This window comes from Triticum aestivum, chromosome 7A (assembly GCF_018294505.1).
Source record: "Triticum aestivum cultivar Chinese Spring chromosome 7A, IWGSC CS RefSeq v2.1, whole genome shotgun sequence".
Lineage (NCBI taxonomy): Eukaryota > Viridiplantae > Streptophyta > Magnoliopsida > Poales > Poaceae > Triticum > Triticum aestivum.
This window is the reverse complement of record NC_057812.1, coordinates 608,119,052-608,139,677: the sequence shown is the minus strand read 5'-3', so window position 1 is coordinate 608,139,677 and position 20,626 is coordinate 608,119,052. Positions and strand designations below refer to the sequence as shown.

The 20,626-nt window shown below is 45.7% G+C and overlaps 3 protein-coding genes across 20 annotated transcripts; 1 reads left to right on the top strand and 2 right to left on the bottom strand.

Moving 5' to 3' along the window:
- The first annotated feature begins 1,221 nt into the window (after window positions 1-1,221).
- Window positions 1,222-2,850, top strand: LOC123148583 (uncharacterized). The gene is made up of 4 exons (XM_044568022.1): window positions 1,222-1,966; window positions 2,060-2,199; window positions 2,295-2,367; window positions 2,460-2,850. The coding sequence occupies exons 1-4, from the start codon at window positions 1,237-1,239 to the stop codon at window positions 2,567-2,569; spliced, it is 1,053 nt and encodes a 350-aa protein (XP_044423957.1). The 5' UTR covers window positions 1,222-1,236; the 3' UTR covers window positions 2,570-2,850.
- A 103-nt stretch (window positions 2,851-2,953) lies between these two features.
- On the bottom strand, window positions 2,954-14,932 carry LOC123148584 (uncharacterized). 17 transcript variants are annotated; one of them, XM_044568033.1, is made up of 13 exons: window positions 14,490-14,932; window positions 14,046-14,150; window positions 13,227-13,332; window positions 12,232-12,490; window positions 11,358-11,608; window positions 10,572-10,691; window positions 10,307-10,447; window positions 9,896-10,180; window positions 8,079-8,184; window positions 4,611-4,793; window positions 3,866-4,342; window positions 3,672-3,755; window positions 2,954-3,284 (listed from the first exon to the last, which is right to left on the bottom strand). In XM_044568033.1, exons 8-13 carry the CDS (start codon window positions 9,956-9,958, stop codon window positions 3,280-3,282), a joined length of 918 nt encoding a protein of 305 aa, XP_044423968.1. In that variant the 5' UTR covers window positions 9,959-10,180; window positions 10,307-10,447; window positions 10,572-10,691; window positions 11,358-11,608; window positions 12,232-12,490; window positions 13,227-13,332; window positions 14,046-14,150; window positions 14,490-14,932; the 3' UTR covers window positions 2,954-3,279. The 17 variants fall into 17 exon arrangements, with proteins under 17 accessions (XP_044423968.1, XP_044423969.1, XP_044423961.1 ...); XM_044568034.1 differs by having other exon boundaries at window positions 10,572-11,608; window positions 13,227-13,406; XM_044568026.1 differs by having other exon boundaries at window positions 10,572-11,608.
- A 681-nt stretch (window positions 14,933-15,613) lies between these two features.
- Window positions 15,614-19,593, bottom strand: LOC123148582 (putative pentatricopeptide repeat-containing protein At5g40405). Of its 2 annotated transcripts, XM_044568021.1 has the most exons (4): window positions 17,205-19,593; window positions 16,886-17,120; window positions 16,324-16,789; window positions 15,614-15,890 (listed from the first exon to the last, which is right to left on the bottom strand). In XM_044568021.1, exon 1 carries the CDS (start codon window positions 19,548-19,550, stop codon window positions 17,322-17,324), a length of 2,229 nt encoding a protein of 742 aa, XP_044423956.1. In that variant the 5' UTR covers window positions 19,551-19,593; the 3' UTR covers window positions 15,614-15,890; window positions 16,324-16,789; window positions 16,886-17,120; window positions 17,205-17,321. The 2 variants fall into 2 exon arrangements, with proteins under 2 accessions (XP_044423956.1, XP_044423955.1); XM_044568020.1 differs by having other exon boundaries at window positions 16,886-19,593.
- Window positions 19,594-20,626: the final 1,033 nt, after the last annotated feature.

Here is a 20,626-nt window from a genome sequence, read left to right as displayed (position 1 = left end):
TATTGGACCAAGCCACAATATATCGGGGGACCGGAGTATTTGGAACTCTATTTAGAAAACAAATGTCCCCCAAAAGGTACATATTTTTACATGGAGGCTAGCAATAGAATCCCTTGCGGTTCAAACAAATAGATTTCGACGTATTCCGGGCCTCACTCCAATTTGTAATGTTTGTGGTGTTGAGGACGAAACGGGATTCCATGTTGCGCACCATTGTACGTTTGCAAGAGCCCTCGCATGAATTGAAGGACGTGTGGAACCTTCCTCCTGAGCATGAAATAAGCTACACAGGAAAGGATTGGGTTCTTGTCCTATTAGATAAGGTGATTGAAGACTTACGATAAAAATTTATGCTATTCTGGTGGCGTGCCTGGCATCATAGAAATGATGCGATCTTTGCAAAAGGTAAAGCAAAAATCTCCCACTCTGCTCGGTTTTTGCAAAACTACCTTGCAAACATCCGTTTGAGCGAGAACGGAAACTCTGAGATTGATCGTAAAGGAAAAAGCCCTATGATCAATTTGCCAAAAGTGAAAGAACATGATAATACAAAGGAAAAAGCTTGGCAAAAGCCTGACCACGGGTGGGCCAAGGTCAATGTGGATGGAAGTTTTTTGCAGGAGAATAGTAGTGGAGCATGGGGAGCCGTAGAGCATGATGGGAGAATTATATTGTCGGCCTGGGACTACATTCCGCGATGCAAAGGAGCAGACTTCGCAGAAGCTACGGCTTGCCTAGAAGGACTACGGGCAGCGATGTCGGGCACAGACCTACCTTTAATTATTGAGACGGACATCAGTGTCGTGGCAAAGGCACTTGACCCCTCATACGTGGATAGATCGGAAATCAGAGTGTTTGCAAAGGAATTCCAGGTCATCAAGCAAGGAAACAGAGAAGTTAAAGTTCACAAAGTAGATAGAAGAGTCAATAGTTTAGCCCATAGTCTTTGCCAATTTAGGCGTAGAGAGTTGCATGGTGGTGTTATGTAAGGGACATAGCCAACCTACGTGTTGAGCGTGGCCTTGCAAGATTGTAAGAACAATGTTTCCTCTTTTAATTAATACAACTCTCTATTTCAAAAAAAATGTCATTCTAGGACTTGAACTATCATGGGCTAATTCCACCACAAATAACCATGTGAGCTACCCTCGGTTCCCAATGTTTAACACTGTCCTTCTTCGTATCTGCTGCGCGCTCCGCCTCCATCGCTAGCTGTGCATGTGCCGATGTGCGCGTATGCGGGACGTGACGTACTACGTACGCGCGGCGCGGAGGCAGCTGCTGTCCTGGCCACCGCGCGCACCCGACGCGGCCAAGGGGGTTCGTTCGTCGTCCGCGAGAGGCCACAGCCCACGCACGTACGCGTGTGGAAGCGTCTCCCTGCCCATACAGGCGCGGCCGACTGAGGCTAACCCGTCTGTGGCTGTGACGACCGCGGCGAGATATAGCAAGGATAAGGGGACACGCACTTCCATCCCATTCTACCATCTCATTCCGCATTTCGATTTCGCCACACGACGCCGGCCACAGCTCCCCGCCAACCTCCCCGGTGAACCAAGCGCTCTCTTTCTCTCCGTCGATCGTATGGTGCCCATGGTCACCGAGGCGTGGACGCTCGCCGGGTGCGGCGGGGCCGCGTCCAAGCCCTTGCCGGCGCAGGAGGTCCCCACGCTGCTGCATCCTACTGCCAAGAAACCCACGTCGTTCAGAGCGGTGGCCGTCGCGAGTAGCACAAGCCAGGACGGTCCCGGCCGGCGCGACGCCGCCGTCGTCGGTAGGCGCGGCGGCATCGCGTCGTGCCTGCTGGCCGCGCTCGCGCTGGCCGGCTCCTCCTCCTCTGGCGGCGCCGCGCGGGCCGCCATCCTGGAGGCTGACGACGACCTGGAGCTGCTGGAGCGCGTCAAGGAGGACAAGAAGAAACGGCTCCAGAAGCAAGGGATCATCAACTCCTCCGCCGCCGAGACAGGTCGGTCGGCTCGATCGATCAGCAAAATTAGCCATGCCTTGTACTAGTACTGATCTGTGCAAACTAGTGCTGGCAATTAATCCTTAACCACAGGGTACTTGCAGGACCTGGTGTACAAGCTGAGCAAGGTGGGGCAGGCCATTGACAAGGACGACCTCGCCGCCGCCGGCGACGTCCTCGGCCCCGCCTCCGACGCGCCGTGGGTGCAGAACGTCAATGCAGCTTTCTCCAAGGCACGCATGCTCCTACCAGAACACGACACTTACATATATATAGAACTGTTTGACTGCAATTTCATCTCATTTCTATCACTGTATGTGCACAACAGTTCAGCTCAAGCAGTGAGGAGAAGAGCGCGGTCGACACCTTCAACTCTTCGCTGTCCTCCTTATTCACATCAGGTATGTAATTCTTCATCAGTTTTTCACTCTAGCACTGGAAGAATTAGGAAATGGTGTCCTCAACATCATCTCGCTTTCCATTCTTGTTGCAGTGAGCAAGAGCGACATCAACTCGTCCAAGTCGGCGTTCGTGTCGTCGGCCACGGCGCTGGAGAAATGGGTGGAGCTGGCCGGGCTCACCGGCAAGCTCAAAGGCTTCTGAATTTTCCGAGACAACTGAATTGCTGTCTGACGAGTACATACCTACCTACCTGGAGATGATGTTTTCCTTCAAGCGCTGGCTTGATGATGTTCTCCATGCCACTGATACATGCGTTGATTCTATCGTAACCACGGCTTCGACGGAAGAACAATCTGTTAGAATCACAATTCCCTCTGTTTTTCTTCCCCTTGTTGAGATGTAAGACACTGTTCGTGTCAAGAAATTGTTTGCAGCGTATTAGGATATTAAGCAAAAATAAAAAGTTTCTCCATGTCTCTCTAGTGCCTGTTTGCAACATATTCATGCGTGTTTTCGCACCGAGATTCCGATGTGCCACATATATGAAACTGATGTATGTTCATGCTAAGTTCCTGACCATAGCCATCACAAATCAAACTCTCACTTCAGCATTCACTTGAAATTAATAAACTTCTGTTGTACATGCCAGACAAGAACATAACCCATTAACCCAGCAAATTTAACATCACAGCTGCTAATGCTGATCTTACAGCACAACACCAATGTACAAGGCAGGGCACAACTACAATACCTTCGGCAAGCGACCGGGGGCCAGATCTGCTGCATCTTTTGATCAAGTTACAACTCATCCCATACTCTACATTACAAGACAGCGGAACTGACAAGGGAAAAGGCTAGCATGAAAGTTGCTCAAGTTCTCCATGAATATGTACAAAATGGCGGGTAGCTGCTCAGCCTGCAGACACAGCATGAGACATTAGTAGACGAGAAGTAACTACAAGAAGCCCCATGCTCTGTGCACAAGACTAGCCAGACAAGATAATACAAGGGAGAAGAACTTCAGTTGATTAAATTAGTTCTCTCATAAGAAGTGTATAATAGTAGCTGTAATAGCACACTGCTAACATGCACCCACAGCATGTATAGTAACTGAAAAATACACATCGAGCATGCACAGTAGCAGGCGCCAAACTAATGCAAGAGGACCTTTTCTTCTCCTGCTAATAGATATGGCACGGGTCCTCTCAAATTTCAAAAAAAAAAATTACAGTGGAGGTGGTGGCATGCGCTAATATAACTCACAGCTGGCTCTCGAAAAGAAGACTGGACGAAAATGGATTACCTGTATGTTCTCCACCTGTAGAATCTGAGAAGTTATTTGGCTCAGATGAGAGAAATGGTGACCTGCCATAATTCTCCAATACTTCTGCAGACAACAAAATGGTAGATAAATATTATATAGCCAATGGACTTTAGGTAAAAAGGTGCTCAAATAAGGAAAGCAAACCAATGGAAAACTCCCTCCCATTAATGTACCTGTATTTTGGTTGAACCCCTCTGTTAAGTCTGAAAAACTGAAATTCTGGGGAATCTGGCTCAAGAAGCCAAATGACGATGACTCCATATCCAAAAGTGCATCATTCAGTGGTTGCCCGTTCAACTCTGAGCTGCTAAAAGAACCAGCCGAGGCATCGCCAATTGATTGGCATGATTCAAGGAAAGCATTCCCACAGAAAGCAAAATCAGCGTTGCTCGAATAGCTTGACTCTGTCTTTATTGTTGTACCATTATTATCTGCACCATACAGCAAAGCAGATGCATTCTGGGCTGGTAGCACGCTGGTTGAAGCATCCATACCACTATGAGGACCGTGAATGTCTTTGCCACCATAAATTGACTGATCACCAGATGATGTTCCATTTATTAAACCACCTGAACTTCCGTTGCGCATCGCACCATTTGGCATAGCAGATATGGGACCAGACTCTGGTAAAAAGCACGAGTTTTGCTTCACTGAAACAAGGCAAATAGCAGACCATGTTAAAATGTCATTGATCAGCAAGTCAATACAGTATGGAAAGCGGAGGCAACAAACATAGCCCTCTTGAGCAGCAATACCACTTTGACAAAGTAAACAGGAACTTCTTGAGAAAGTTCTCGAGACTACTTTATACTTGTTTCTACATTACTTAATTGGTGAGAGATAATTGCATTATTACACCAGATAAAGACAAACAGATACCACAGAAAGCTCTAAAGCTGGGAAAAAAACATGTCTTACATGTTGTGGAGTTGGAGCCATTAGTGAGAGGCATAGAAGGGATTCCCGAAGAATAGTCTTTGTTCATAAGCTGGAACTGATCCTCAAGAAGCTTGTTGAAGGCCGTTATTTGATTCTTAAGCATCAGCCTCAAATAGTATGCCTTAAAAAACTCACGGTTCTCTTCCTCAAGCTTTTGCCAAACTGGAAAGAACAGAGTAAGAACAAAAGATTAAGGATGAGAATGACAACAAAAAACACATGTTTCTACGAAGAGTACAATGTACAGGGGATCCTTGAAGTTGTGGGGTGGTTCGTCTAGGTCCATGAACGCCCAAAGTGCATATGTAGGTCCCTGCCTCCCTGGTGTGCCATAAATCATATGTCTTAACCCACCAATTGAGGCGATTTCATGCCAAACATGTGCAATTGAAGGTTGCACCAACACCTTCAAAAACTACAGAAGATCGTTTTGGTTTTTTTTATACAGCAGAACTATGATACACAGTTACATATCACCCACCATCCATAATCATAGCATCATGGCATCCCCATCTCGTCGCCATAACAAGGATAATACTGCCGTGGTCCCTGTCGAGGCCAAGCCGTCGACCCTCGCAACAAAACATGAATGTGGCATCGGTTACAGAGGCATCACGCCTATTTGAAATCGAAGTGGCGAGGTTGGAGTCGACTTAGGCGATTTCGCACATCACAAGCAGAGTGCACGGGAAGAGGAAGCAGGGGTGGGAGGAAATAGCAGCCAGGCACTAGAAATAGCTAGGATGGGAGGGAATGAGGCTTCTCTCTGATCCGAGGGAGGGAGGGAGGGAGGGAGAGGGAGAGGGAGGGAGGGAGAGAATCGGCCACCGGGCTTCTCTTTGACTTTGCTGTGGCGGCCAGCACGCCTCTTCCCACCACCCCGCATACAGCTCCTCCCAGTTCCAGGTCGGAGGCGCATCTTCCTGTCCATCACCTCCTCTCCGCCCAACTCCAGGACAAAGGCGAGTATCAGCTCCACCTTGCTCCGTCCCCATCCACTGATCCACAGATTGACGCAGGTGCAGCACCTCTCCGGTCAGCTTCAGAGCCAACTCTGTCGAGGTAAGTTACCCCTCCCTCCTCCTCTTCCACTCTCTTCTTCCTTCCTCTTCCTCCACGTTTCTCTTCTTCCCCTATGCTGTGATGCCCTCTCCTCCTCTGCTGTGATGTGCTCTATTTCTTTCTCTGCAAAGCTCCTCTGTTCTGCTCTGTTCTGAACATGTTGTGCACTACTTCCTCCGTTCCAAAATAGATGACTCCACTTTGTACTAACTTTAGTCTAAAGTTAGTATAAAGTGGAGTCATCTATTTTGGAATGGAGGGAGTAGTATATAAGTAGAAATGTAGTGCTAGTGCAGTGCATATTTTAATCCTACTGCCTTTGGCTATTTAATCTTGTTCACTGCAATCCACATGTACTGCTAGTATATCTGTGGGCAGTGGCTAGTGCAGTGCATCTCCTCTGTTTATTTAATCTTGCTCATTGCTAATGCCATGTGGAGTTGTGAACTGAACACATTTAGTATACTTAGTGGTGCAAGTGAAAAGAAGATTGCTACAGCCTACATGGCCAACGACAAGGTATGCATGTAGTCATGTACAACTCAATTGGAATTAAATTGTTATCAACTTGTCATACAACGTTAGGTTTTTCTATGTAGTCATTTAATTTTCTACCACACAAAGTCAGGACATGTATATGATGTCGCCTCACCATACACCATAAGTGTTAGTTATGAATGAGGTTGGTCACCACAAGATTCACTACGGCATAAAAATTATGCCCATAATTGGCTTGGAAAATATTTTGAAGTACGAGATTTATATCGAGCTTTGTGTCCCACTGCTTGCTAGTTACACATGTACTTTGAGTAATAAATCCTATTGCCAATTCAGAAAGTCACTGGCAGCTTGTTACATCTTACAAAGTTGATGCTATGATTTGTATTTTGTGACTTGTGTTCCACAAACAGGCTATATGTTACCAATTACTTTATGATTTATCTTTACTCAAACTGAATGTTGAATTTCCTTGTGAATGCAATTCCACTCAAACTTCACTAGCCATTGTAAGGAAAATGAGCAGTGTTCAAAATATCGGCTGATAAGCTAACTGGCCGATTAATCCCTGTTAGGTGGGTCACCAAGTAGCCGATTAACTGATTTATCAGCCAATTAACTGGCCAATTCGCCTATTAATCCCCTATTCGCCAGCCGACCGAGCAGTTACCAGTTAACGATTTCCTGAACATTTTAAATGAGCAGTCATAATAAATCAGGTGTGCTGCCTATTGGTTATTAAGGATACAGTGCTCAATTCACTCACCTAAGCCAAACTAAAACTACAACACAGATCTCTGATAACAGGATGGGGTCAAAGAGAAGGCTTTGATGGGCTTTATGTAGGCCAGAAGGGTTTTCAATAATTTTGCAAAAAAACATCAGTGATATATCCTCCACCAGGTGAGTCACATTGACAAAAGAAGCCACAGAAGTGGGACTGGGACGACTAATGAGCAACTTATTCCACATTAGAGGTATTGAAGTGCACTTTGGGAGTGGAGGAGAGGACCCAGGTGAACTGATGCCATAAGTTTGAGGACCCATCATACAATTTACTCATTTGAAAAGAATTTAAGAGATGGAACAAGATATATTTTGGAGGGATGAAAGAGAATGCTCATGAACGTTCGGGGAATTTGTCCATGCCAGTTCCACTTGACCGGTTCAAACATTTTCACATGTATGCTACTTGTAGGTCTGTTATCATACTAATGGAGCTACAGTCCACTGGTAAACCTTCAGCACAAAGCAGTTCGTGCAAATCAATCTTCAAACAATTGGGATGTTGAACATGAATTAGGTGGACATGAATACATGATGTCCTGTTTGTGTTATTTGCCAACAAAGTCAACATTATAAGCCTATCAACTGAATCTTCTACATCTACACAAGCTTTCTGCTAGTGCTTTGTTGTGTCGTCAAGTTGCACAATTTCAAGGCACAGACGGGAACAAAGAAATATTTCCGTTGGCATAAATACATGAGGAGCCACAACTGAAGAGAACATATTGTGGTTTGCGAGATTTTCCATTATGTTAGAAAATTGTACTAATGGATTCTCGAAGATCAAAACGAGGGGAACTGAACATTTTCTGTGAGGTTTATATTAAGAACAGAAGATTTATCTAGCCATCATATAACAATTCTTGACGCAACACTGGAGACATGGTTTAGTAATGAACTAATGATATAACAATTCTTGATGCAACATCAGAAATATGGTTTCTACCAAAAGCATTTGTTAATGCTGTGCAAACCAGAAATTACCCACAGTTTCAGTCATCCGGTCAATTATGTATGAACTATGATACTGTTTACCAATCCTGGGACCTCATAGCTAGTAGACTAAAGATATCTCTGAATGTATAAAGTAAAGACCATTACCAAGTTCAGTAAAGCTCGGTTCTATCTTGGCCTCAAGGGAGAGGGTATCAATCACTTCTTTCTGGTTCATATACAGCTGGAGACAGCGCTCGATGAGATTCTGGACCTGCACCAGCAGTTACTAGCAACATGAGTCATCGATACACGCAAGCAACCACTTACTAATTTTAACTATCACATATGCCGAAACAAGAGCCATGAAAAGTCATTCCCCCAACCCACAAGAAAAAATAACAAATACTTGTTGCCTGCTACTTTGGGTTTTCGACATCAACAAGCAACAGCACACGCCGCGCATGATATATTGACCTAGACCGCAGCTTAGCTTGGATCGACAGGAATCAGCAGAAAAATAAACGAGAATGCAGCAGAGCAGAGGTATTGTTAGTCAGTTGTGAAATGATGATACTGACGAGCTGTATGTCCTGGCGAGAGACCTTGCGGACGTCCTCCCCCGACATGTCGCCGCCTGCGCGCTCCCTGCTCCAGCCCTAATCCCTTCCTCGGCCCCTTCCGCTCTCCCTGACAGGAACAACCGAACAAGCAACCAAGCTTGGGGGTGAGACCCGGGGCGGATCTAGACGACGCACCCAGAAATCACGAAGACCAGCGTGGGATGGACACGAGCTCATACCTCAAAACCCAACGGGCAGGGGCTGGGACGGGGTGGGGGGTAGATAGCAGGAGCGCGGCGTCCCGGCGGCGAGCAAGAGCGGGACCGGCGACGGGCGCGAGAGGCGGGGTTTGGGGCGGGACTGAGGCGGGGGTTGGGGAGACGGCGCGGTGGCGGAGTCGCAGGGGGCTCGGGCTGATCGATCCGGACTTGTTGGCTGTGCAAGGAGCTGGGAAAAGGGGGGCGGAAAAGGGGGAAGAAGAAAAGGGAGGAGCGATTCCAGTAGTGGTGTGGATGGGGAGAAAGCGGTCCAAAGGAGGAGAAGGGGCCCGGATTCCTAATCCGCTGCTAGTGATGAGGCTTTTCGCACCGAATCTGCTGTCAAATACAGTGCCCTATGCTTTTTCTTCAGAAATACTCCGAAAAAGGAAGGTTTCGGTGGACTGGAGATTCTCACAGATCGCTGTGAATAAATAATAACTAGATCGGAATCACGCCTTGGCGCGAGGGTGCCGGTCCTAATATTTTGATGAAGCATGTAATGCTAAGTTAGTAGAAATCCAGATTTAGCATATGCATTCATACAAGACAACTACCGAGCGATCCATTAAATAGGGATTTCATAATCTGAAACATCAATTACTGCATCATTCAGTATATATCAGGGAAAAACATAGAAACAATATAGTTCTGAAACATACGTGTCCTCTAAAATCAGAATCGACATGGACAAAAAAAAGGAATTGTTGACAAACAACAATTGGATGAAGCAAATCATTCCAAGCCTACAATTGATAAGATGGTTGGGAACACATATGCCTGCCACGCAACTCTGTACAGGCCAGCCGCTGAGTGATGTATGTAAATAAGGATCTCATAAACTGCAACGATAGTTGTTGCATCAATATATAATACTTCCTCCGTTCCTATATATAGGGTGTATAATTTTTCGCACGGAAATTAAAGAACGCACATGGAGGAAATTTTCATAAGTTTTGGGCGAATTTACACCTGACTAATTGGCATGAGAAAATAGAGGAGGTTGCCTAATATAAGGAAATATAATCAAATCCCTAAAAAAATATCCAAACGTGTGGTGCAACACAATACACCTTATATTTCGGGTTTTTTCTCAAAAATCTATACACCATATATCAAGGAACGGAGGGAGTAGGAAAGATTTCATAAAGAGCAAGGGTATTACTAATGGCACGGGGCAAGCATTATTGGCATCTTGGCAGTCACTTATCAATCTTTTGATCGTCATCTTCAACCTCCTTAGACATTCTGGACATCTTCTCTTTTAAATCACATGAATGGTCTTCAAATAGCGTAGACATTCTGGACATCTTCTCTTTTAAATCACATGAATGATCTTCAAATAGCATTGCCCACGAGGATATGCCTCATTACCGCAAGCCACGCCGACGCATACACCACAAGAAGGAGCAGCATCACATCCTCGTCCTTCTCTGTGGTGTGGTGACGGCTGTGCCCGCAGAGCGCCGAGGAGCGATGGCAACCTAGGTTAGGGCGGCACGAACATGGCGACAGCAAGAGAAATAGGGAAGGATAAGGTGCATGAAAGAGGCAGGTCAAAGCCGCGAGGACGTACCTTGAGGACGGCACTTCCTGACGTCCTCCTCCTTGATGACGAGGAAGCACCAAGGGCAGCTTGATGCTTGTCGGCGTCTTCCCTGATGAATTGGAGCCAAGCACTACAGGGTCAGAGGTGCAGCGCCTCGTGCTTCTCCCGCTGAGCATATATAAGCAATCAAACAAGAAATGAGATGCTATATGTGAATAATATACGAATAAGGAGATGCTATATAAGTGACCAGCAGCGCCTTGGCGCGTGGTGCTGGGTCCGATTGTTGTACCTAAGCGTGTGTTCCAGCCACACAAGCTTAGCATGTTTAGTGGCCTATGATAAAGCAAAAGCATTTATCCTAGATCACAAATGCGTGCGATTGCCGCGCCCGTCCATGTAGAGGAAAGAACTACATAGATATAGAAAAAATGCATGAAACAATAGAAATATACAAATTGTTTCAACAGTAAATAAAAGACAAAGGGTATGTTTGGGGGTAACATCCATCAAGCCAGTAATTCAATAGCATACAATTTTTTTGGTGAGACTAAATGGTTTATTCATATAAAGAATATACACGCAAATTAAAAACTATCATTAGCATTCATGATTGCACATGGTAGTAAATACTAAGAAAATTATTTAGTTGTGATTTATATAACTGGTATCACAACTAATAAAAATTAGTAGATTACAGGTAAATTAAGTATATCACCCTACAGTGTTTCATCATCTGTGCTAGTTTCACAACATTATATAAAGACCTAATTGCCACTATCTTCAAACATGACTAAGGCAATCAACTGAGAAGTGATGCCTTGAGTGGCATGGTTCGCCACCCCAGTCGTCCATGATGGAAGCTATGGAGGCGACAATCAGTTGGGTACCGCTTATCATAGTGAAGCATGTCCAACTTGTATTTGGCTAATATCTATTTAGTCAAGCATGCACATATAAACTTCTGCATTTCTTTAGAAAGAGCAAGATTTATACGAGTATGCAGCGAAAGAAATAAAGCAACGAAATAATAATTAGCTTGTTAGATTTTGGTATAAAATAAGAAGTTATGGCGAACCTTCACATCTACTCCCTCCGTTCCTAAATATTTGTCTTTCTAGAGGTTTCAACAAGTGACTACATACGGAGCAAAATGAGTGAATCTACACTCTAAAATATGTCTATATACATCCGTATGTGGTAGCCATTTGAAATCTCTAGAAAGACAAATATTTAGGAACGGAGGGAGTAGTAATATCTTATTTATCTGTCCAACATGATCAGGGTCGTCGATACAGCAGAGGCAACAGTCACTGCCTTTTGAATGTCCTGCATACAGTAGAAGAACTACGCGTTAGTATATATGATGTCAATTTTATTTAACTTCACAAAAACACAAAATTTATGCCGACCTACTTCTAATCTGGTTCGTGTTTGTGCAACCTTCTCAGACTCCAATGACATTTATCTAACCCAAATAGCCTTTTGTTGTTTCTAGCGTCACTTTCAACAAGTATAACTTTATTAATTCCTAGCCTGACCTGCTGAAAGTATATCTTTATTAATTGCGAGCCTGACAACATATATATTTTTTCAGTTTGACATAGAAGCACATTTCCAGTTCACCATGAAGCAAATTAAGGTATGCCTTGCTGCCGCGCAACGATATTTCTTGTGCTTTCTCACGAAGCCATTGCCTTATTATAAGTGCTTTTTCTTTTCTTTTTTTTTTCAAATCCCTACAAAACAACAGATATTCGAGTATATCCTCTGAAACTTAAAATGGGGCCATATATATTCCGTAATCAAGACTTCTGGACGGATGCTAGGTATGTATTAGTTTGGTTTGGTTTCATCTCAAAGATTCAGCGCAACAGACCCTGCTGTTACCGCATGAATAAGCTGAATATTTCTGCTGCTAGCGAGTAACAGCCTAACATGTCATGTATTACCGCGGGACGGCGACTGCTTTGATGTGCACTACATCCTCGATGATCCACCTTGTGTTGTGCCTCTGGTGCGCCCACCGACGTGGTAGCTGCGTCCACTGCCGCTAGCTCTGCTTACTCCGTGTCCTACGTCAACCGCCTTGCTATCTTCCGCTCGGGCAGTACTCAACATCATAATTTGGTGGCTGACAACAGGCCTCTTTCGCCTTGTCAACCTCCAAGCCCTTAAGTGCTGCGCTGGCAGCACCATAAGTCCATCTCCCTCCAAGGGCAGAAATGAACATGGCAGCATCATAATTAATTAATATTAATAGGATGTATTAGTGTTAAGAATACGAATGGGGAAGTAGCTCAAATGATAACTGAAACTCCAGATCATTCATGTATCCCTCTAAACCTTCGTAACTGAAACAAAATCTGTCTAAAATTGGTAACTACATGAATGGTTCACGGAGCTTGTATCCAAGGAATATAAAACATCTTAGCGCAATACTCTCTCAAAAAGAGAACATCTTAGTTCAATAAAGCAAACATCTTATTTCTGAAACCTGCGAAGTTATAAAAAGAGTTGAAAAGATTACTAATTTGAATAGGAGATCCACAATTTAGAGGGAGAAGAAAATGGAAAAGAAAGAATGAGACAGGGATGCTACTATGAACACAGGTTATATATGTGAAAATCAATAATCTCTATTTTAGAAACACCACTCCTAACTGGAGCATAAAACATGATAGTACAAGCATGAGCCTCCAATGCTTCTGAATTTTCTTTTAAACTCTACTTCTAAGCTTTTTAGTCTAATGTGATTATCACTTTGTCAGATATACACACATTGACTTCTTAAAATAATAGAACTGGACAACTGCCATGCCATCCAACATCACCATGACAATTAAGGTGCGGCTCTACATTTTCTGTTGACAGAAATACAAAAGGAATGAAACATAAAAGGCCGTATGGCCACAATAAAGCATACCAGAGGAATAACTTTACATACCTAGTCCATATGGTAATGATAGATCCACATTGATTCTTCACGCCGCTTGGTCGCTGTACAATCTGTGGACACCACTCGCCAGCCTCTACTCAAATCCTCTAACGCCCTGCAACCAGATGTGTTAACTCTCCAAACTGTCAGAGTCGCTGCCTCCTCCACTAAAATGAGTAGTGTTGTTGTCTACAAAAAATATTAATTTCAAAAGGAAGAATATAGTGAAATCAAAGCTTCTCTCAATTGTGATGTCAATAATCTGTTGTGGGAGACAGTCTATAAATATCACACCAAAGACAGTTTGTGATGAAGTTTCTCTTAAATGTTATTTTCCATGGAAGTGGTCATATAATTCCTAGGATAGAGAGATATGATGAGATTCTCGAAGAACACAGTGATAGAAGCACCAAACTCGCCACTAAATATGCCAGTTCAGCATGCACAAAAAACTGAATAATAACCTCGGAAGGACAAAAAAACAGGCCAATAAACTTGGGATCGAAAAAACAGGTCAACTAACTTGGAAGGAGACCTATCATGATGCAGGCATAAATATCTCTCAGTAGTGATGTCTTGCTGCTATTTTACACGATAACAACACATAACCTATCAGATTTCCTTATTGGTAAATGTCTGTTCTTATAGTTAATTTTGAACTCAGCTTGGTCAGAACAGATATTGCATTTGTTATCCTTTTGTAACAGCTTATTTGGTGGCAGAAAATACAAATAATCCTGGCAGAGCCTCTACACCATCTTAGTCACCCAAGAAACTGCATATATCTAAAAGCACATAAAAGTAACCATATGTAGAATACATGTTTACCTTCTCCAAAGTCTGACCTTAACTTTTACTGATTGTCACTTTCCTGTAGTGTGAAGGGACCTCTGCATTGTAAACCGGTTTACCTGGACATTAGAAATACATCCCCTGGAAAGTCAATATCAAGCGTTAAGATTCTAAACTGCAAACACAAACAGTATCAGTAGATGCATAAATACCATCCTGACCCCATAGTTATAAGGCACAAATTGTCGGCTCTATTTGTCATAATCCATAGCATGGATTAATATGAAGAAAAACTGGAAGACAAGATGCAGCAATCTGAATAGCTGAGTGAACATTTGACAACTAAAGAATATAAGATATGGCAAGGATCTCCATCTTGTCAACTCCATGGAGAAGAGCAGGTGTCATCAGCACACAAAAAGAAGAAGGAGCCTATGAAAACTGAAACGACCATGGGGATGGGGGTGCTGCCTTGCTTACCCGCGCTAGGAGCCATCGAGGCGGTGGTACACGACCTCGTCGTTGGCCAACCTCGGCTGCACCACACCGGAGCAGACGAACGCGGCCATGGCGAGCACTCTTCCGTCGAGCTCGACCATGTGAGGGGCGCCGTCGTTGCTGTGGTGGTCGTCCTCGTCCATGGAGGGTGGCTGCTGCTCTAGATCGAACAAACAAGTGAGGGGGTCAGGAGAGAAGGAACAAGAGAAGAGCAGAGGAGAGGATCTGAATCGAGGTAAGGGGAGGGGATGGTAGCGCAGCTGTGGCTGGTCAGTGGCGGCGGCGGACGGGGAGGATGGCCGGCGGCGGCGGACGGGGAGGATGGCCGGCGGCGGCGGACGGGGAGGATGGCCGGCGGCGCGAGGGGAGGCAGGGAAGAGAGGAGTTTGGAAGGGGACGGGGCGGCGGCGGCTCTCCCTCGCGTGAACAGGAAGAGGGGAGGACGCCGATTGGGGAGAAACCCTATGGGTGTTGCACTTTTATACATCAAAGTGAAATTACGAAAATGCCCTCGGCATGGCAAAGAAAATACATGCGGTGGCACGAGATCTTTACCGCGAGACGGTAACTATTCATTGCTACAGGAGCGATGCCCCGATCTGATGGGCGACGTTCTCTCACCGCTCGATCGGACGCCCGGAAACGCATCAAGTAAACGAATCGGACGGCCAGAATCGCGTGAGCTCTCAGAGCGTCCGGGAGTGACTGGATCTCTTGATTTCTTGATGGGGAAACACTATTTAAAGGGTTTGGATTGACCATTATACAGGAAAACTGGAATGTGTTTTCATTCAGCAATAGGTAGCAGAACACACACACCTTTGTGTTTCAGTGTCAACAATAATAATACTATTTGGTGTAGTACTCCCTCCGTACCTACATATAAGTCTTTATAGAGATTCCACTATGGACTAACATACGAAGCAAAATGAGTGAATCTACACCCTAGAATGCATCTATATACATCCGTATGTGGTTTATAGTGGAATCCCTACAAAGACTTATATTTAGGAACAGAGGGAGTAGTATTTAATCAAGCAAACGCACGCTATGTTCGGCCCGCGGTTATCGGCTCGACCCAATCACACCGTAAAACAGAAACCAGATTGTTGGTGAAAATAAAATATAGCCTTTCACTAAAACATATACAAAAGGCGCATTATATGTGTTTCAGACACACCAGTTTTTGCAATGGACTTGCCAGCCATGCTGCGATGTATCCATCCTCCTGGATACCCCGCCACACTGAAATGCTCCATCCGATTCCCTTCCCTGCACTACCAAGCCCATTCAACTTGTGCCTCCCTCAACAGCTCAGCTCAAAGCGGTAGTCACCTTTTTTCATTTACTTCAGCAACCCAATCTGAAGCAGACGATAGTTTCCTGCAATGGTGAGGCAGGGAGCTGAATCAGTAACGAGATCAATCAGCGAAGCCAGATCGAGACAAAAGGCTAAAAATGACATACAAAGGCAACTCAAGTTCCCATCGCTGAGTCAAACATGGAAGAATTGATCAGGTTCAGAACAATCAGTGATCTGACTGGCAGGTGACGTGTTCAGATCAGGACACTCAGATTCGAGGCCCAAACTAATCCAAAATACAACTAGCATTGATAATTAAATAAAGATCAGCAAGAAGAATAATGCGGTGCGGGGATTAGATTCTTGCTAACTCGGTAGGATGACAAGAAGATTCACAATATGCTGCTGGGAGAAATGGCATCTCGAGAGAGTAACCAGCTACGGCGCCGATATGGTTTTTGATCTCATGCACTAAACTACAGGTCTCATCTTGGTTAAGCTATAGGCACTGACCTTCACTTATTGGCTTCTTTGCCCACATGGCATCTCTTTCATCCTTGCAGCACTTATTTTTCTTGTCCACAACATCGTAAAAGAAGTTTGATACCTGCAAAATGGTGTCTGGATGTTTCCCCAACATCTAGAGAAGTCACCCAGGGGGCAGGGGCTTGCTGGTTTGCACCATGGTCGATGGGTTAGCCAGCCTCGGTTCGATCCACAGCTCTACCTTAATAATATTGATGACTAGTTCCTCCTGGGTACCACTCCTTTTTCCTTCTCCCAGCATCTATCAGCATGTTTGCAGCTCTCTTTCCCAGCACATTTTCATCATGTGCTTCGTAGCTCCACAAAACTGAATTCCAGACCTTGGGACAAAGGAAGCCATAGGAATTCCACTTGGCCTCACTGAGCATGGAGCATGGAACTACGGCTGCAGGGTGCCATGGATGCGCCACCTCCTTTGTCTACATTTTCAACCCTGAAATGCCACAGAAAAGAAACCACCAGAGTTACTGGGCAGGCCTGTTCAGCAATCTATATGTCCCATCTAGACTATTGACTTCAGCCTACTTACCCTCGGTGTTACTGGGCTGGCCTGTTCATTAACATGGCAACAGGTCACAGAAACTGCAGCTTAGGAAACAAGGGCAACCATGCAGATTACACGAGAAGAACATGGATACCATTCACTTCCATCAGTTCGATCTCCACCTGGACTATGTGTGTGCTGAATGTTATCGTGTGAAGAGGAGCTCATTTCCAGTGAGCCAACTGGTATTCATCAGTGTGACACAACTGACCTTCTTTTCCTGATAAAGTAGTCTTTGCTCTCAGAGGATGAACATGAGTAATCTCTCTAACTCAAATGGCACATCGAAGAGAACAGAGGATACCTTTGGCAACTGGGAATCACGACCTGAAAGCTAATCTGAAGAAGAAATAGTATTATGTTTTAGTGTTTCCTCATCCTTCAAGCTTTACACCAGGACCAGCGCCTTACAAAGCGTTAATCACCAAAAATCATTGCAAGAACATGCTCCACCCCTGAAGTGATGGAACCGACTCCGGTCTCTAACAATGATTTCCCGGTTCCAAAGCCTTGAGATCAACTTGATTGCAGAGTGGCAGTCCTCACAGACCCGGAGATTCTTTATGATATGAACCGGTAGGTTTGGTGCTAGACTAATGAGGCCAAATGCAATGGCCAATTTCTCACTGTGTGCTAAAAGTGCCTGTTCTTTCTCTTCCTCATCGACATCCACTGTTATCTGCGACGTGATAGGTGAATATCCTACTGACTTTAAACTGCGTCTAATCTCCTCCAACATTACAATAATCTCCATTCTGCGTGGATGTGATCGGTCACCAACTACAAACTTATGCACCTCCCCAGCCACGGCAATCGAGCTGTAACCGGCAGTCTTCTTCACACCCCTTTCTTCCATCAATCTCCTTATTTTTGATGCATCTTCCCATTGTCTAGAATCAATGTAAATGTTATACATCTGGACATAGACAGCATCCTCAGCTGGCTCTAGCTTCAGAAGATGATCTGCAGCATTTTGAGCTAGATCGACGTTCTTGTAGACTCTACAAGCACTCAAGATGGAGCCCCATATCACAGCATTTGGCTGCATTGGCATGGTCCGCACAAGATCCATAGCTTCATCCAGAAGTCCACTGCGGCCCAGCAAATCTATCATGCAGCCATAATGCTCAATTTGGGGGCGTACATTGTGCACCAATCTCATCTCGTCGAAATACAGACGGCCTTCATCCAGTAGGCATGAATGACTACATGCAGTCAAAACAGCAATGTATGTAACTGAATTGGCATGAAAGCCATCACACTTCATCCAGAAGAAGTGCTCCAGAGCAGCCATACCCATCCCATTGAATGCGAGACCTCCAATCATGGCGCTCCAAGTGTGAACATCTCTCACACTCATCTGTTTGAAAACAACAGTCGCCTCTTCCACCCTCCCACACTTCATGTACATGTCCAAGAGTGCAGTACCAAGGTAAACATCTCTTTCCACCAGCCTCTGCTCAATGCAAGCGTGCAAGGCCCTGCCCTGTGGCAATGCACCTAAACTTGCTGAAGCAGTTAGAAGGCCCACCATGGTAAAATTATCAGCACGCAAACCATGTCTCCTCATCTTTGTGAAAAGAAGTAGCGCTTCTCTAAGCCGGCCACCATGGATGTACCCAGTGATCAACGAGTTAAATGTGATGATGTCATGGTCCGCCATCTGATCAAACAGAGAGCGTGCAATGTCAACATGGCCTACCTTGCAGTATCCATCAATCATAGCATTCCATGGCTGGGGTCCTCGGCCCCTACCTAAAGCATCAAAAACCTCCCTTGCACAGGCAATGTCACCACACTTGGCATACATGTCGATGAGCGCAACTACAAGTTTGTTACTCATCAACATCCTCTTGTCCCCAACCAGCATGTGCAGTGAGCGTCCAAAATCCAAATCCTTCAGCTGAGCACATGCCGAGAGCACGCCAATCACGGTAACCTCATCCGGTGCAATGCCATCAGAAAGCATGTGGTTGAAGCAATCCACAGCCTCAGCAGCCCGACCAGCACGCGAGTACCCCGAAATCAAACCAGTCCAAGCGACCACGTTCCTCGTTGGAGCCCGCGCCAGAAGGCGCCGCGCATCATCAAGCAGCCCCGTCTTGGCCAGCCCACTGATGACCGTCGTCCAAGCAACCGCGTCCTTCACAGAAGCCTCGTCGAAAGCCCGGCGGGCATCGCCGGGGAGCTCAAGCCCAGCGTACATATGGATGAGAGGGCTCGCAATGAGCGGCACTGCGGAGGGAAGCATGGTACGGAAGCACGCGGCGTGCAGCATCCGGCACAGGAGGACCTGCGCGCGGCCGCGGGAGCAGCACTTGAAGAGGAAGTGGAACGTGAAGGCGTCGGGGGGCACGCCCCCGCGGCGCATACGCTGGTAGAGGAGGAACGGGTGCTCAGGTCCCGAGGAGGCGCGGAAGCAGGCGCGGAGCGCGGTGTCGAAGAGGAAGGTGGAGCAGGGCATTCGGTCGAACAGGCTGAGCGCGTAGCGGAGGTGGAGCGGGTCGCCGGGGGAAATGCAGCTGGCGAGGGAGTTGAGGAGGTGCGCGGCGGAGGGCTGGTGGAGGAGGCGGCCGGACGCGGTGAGGAGGGCGTGGAGCTCCGTGGCCTGCCGGACGGAGCGAGGGGTCGGCCATGGCGCCCGGGTCATCTCACGTCGCGGCTGCTCGCGACGAAGAAAGACGGCCGTGTTTATTTTGATGTAGTGGGCTCGTGCTTCTGTTTAGCTGCCCATCTAATACGTCGCTCATTGTGACACTCGACCAAACGCACAGGCCGGCCCATCTGTCTGTTTTCAACCGGACTTTTTATTTGGGGAGCCACTAGTTAACGAGCTCTCCCACCTCGCAACGATCAGCGTCACTCGACATGCTCTCAGCAATTTGCCATGTGTCATACTTTGGGCGCTCCCTTTAAATTTTGTTTTTTATTTTTCCGCACGTGTTTTCGGCTATTTAAACGGGTTTTTTTCTGGGTTTTTTTTCAAAGTTTTGGTTTTTCACCGGTCTTCTTTAGCTTTTCGACAAAAAAATGTCAATTTTTTTCTCTTGCGAAAAACGCTTTTTCTGTTTTTTCCCTTTAGCAAGAGGCACGGTTTTACTTCCGCGAGAGGCATGGTTGTACTTTCGCAAGAGTCACGGTCGTGCCTCTCGGAAACGAAAAAACGTGTTTCTGTTTTTTTCCTTTCGCAGAGTCACGGTTTTGCTTCCGCGAGAGGCACTGGTGTGCTTTCGCGAGAGCGTGCTTCTCGAAAACGAAAAAAACACGTTTTCTGCTTTTTTTCCTTTCGCGAGAGTCACGGTTTTGCTTCCGCGAGAGGCATGAGTGTGCTTTTGCGAGAGTCACGGCCGTGCCTCTCGGAAACAAAAAAACGTGTTTTCTGTTTTTTTCGTGAGAGGTACGGGTGTGCTTTCGCGAGAGTCACGGCCGTGCCTCCTCAGAAATGAAAAAAACATATTTTCTCTTTTTTCTCCTTTTGTGAGAGTCATGGTTTTGCTTCCGCGAGAGGCACGATTGTGATTTCGTGAGAGGCACGGGCGTGCCTCTTTCGGAAAGGGGAAAAACCCGTGCTCCCGGTTTGGTTTTTTTGTTCGGTTTTTTTGTCGGTTTTTTTCATGAAAAAAAAGTTCTTCAAAATATATCAACATAGGATCTAGTTTTGAAGATCTTGACACGAGGAATGCAATGATGAAAACAATTTGAGATTTGGACGCACGGTTTGCAAGA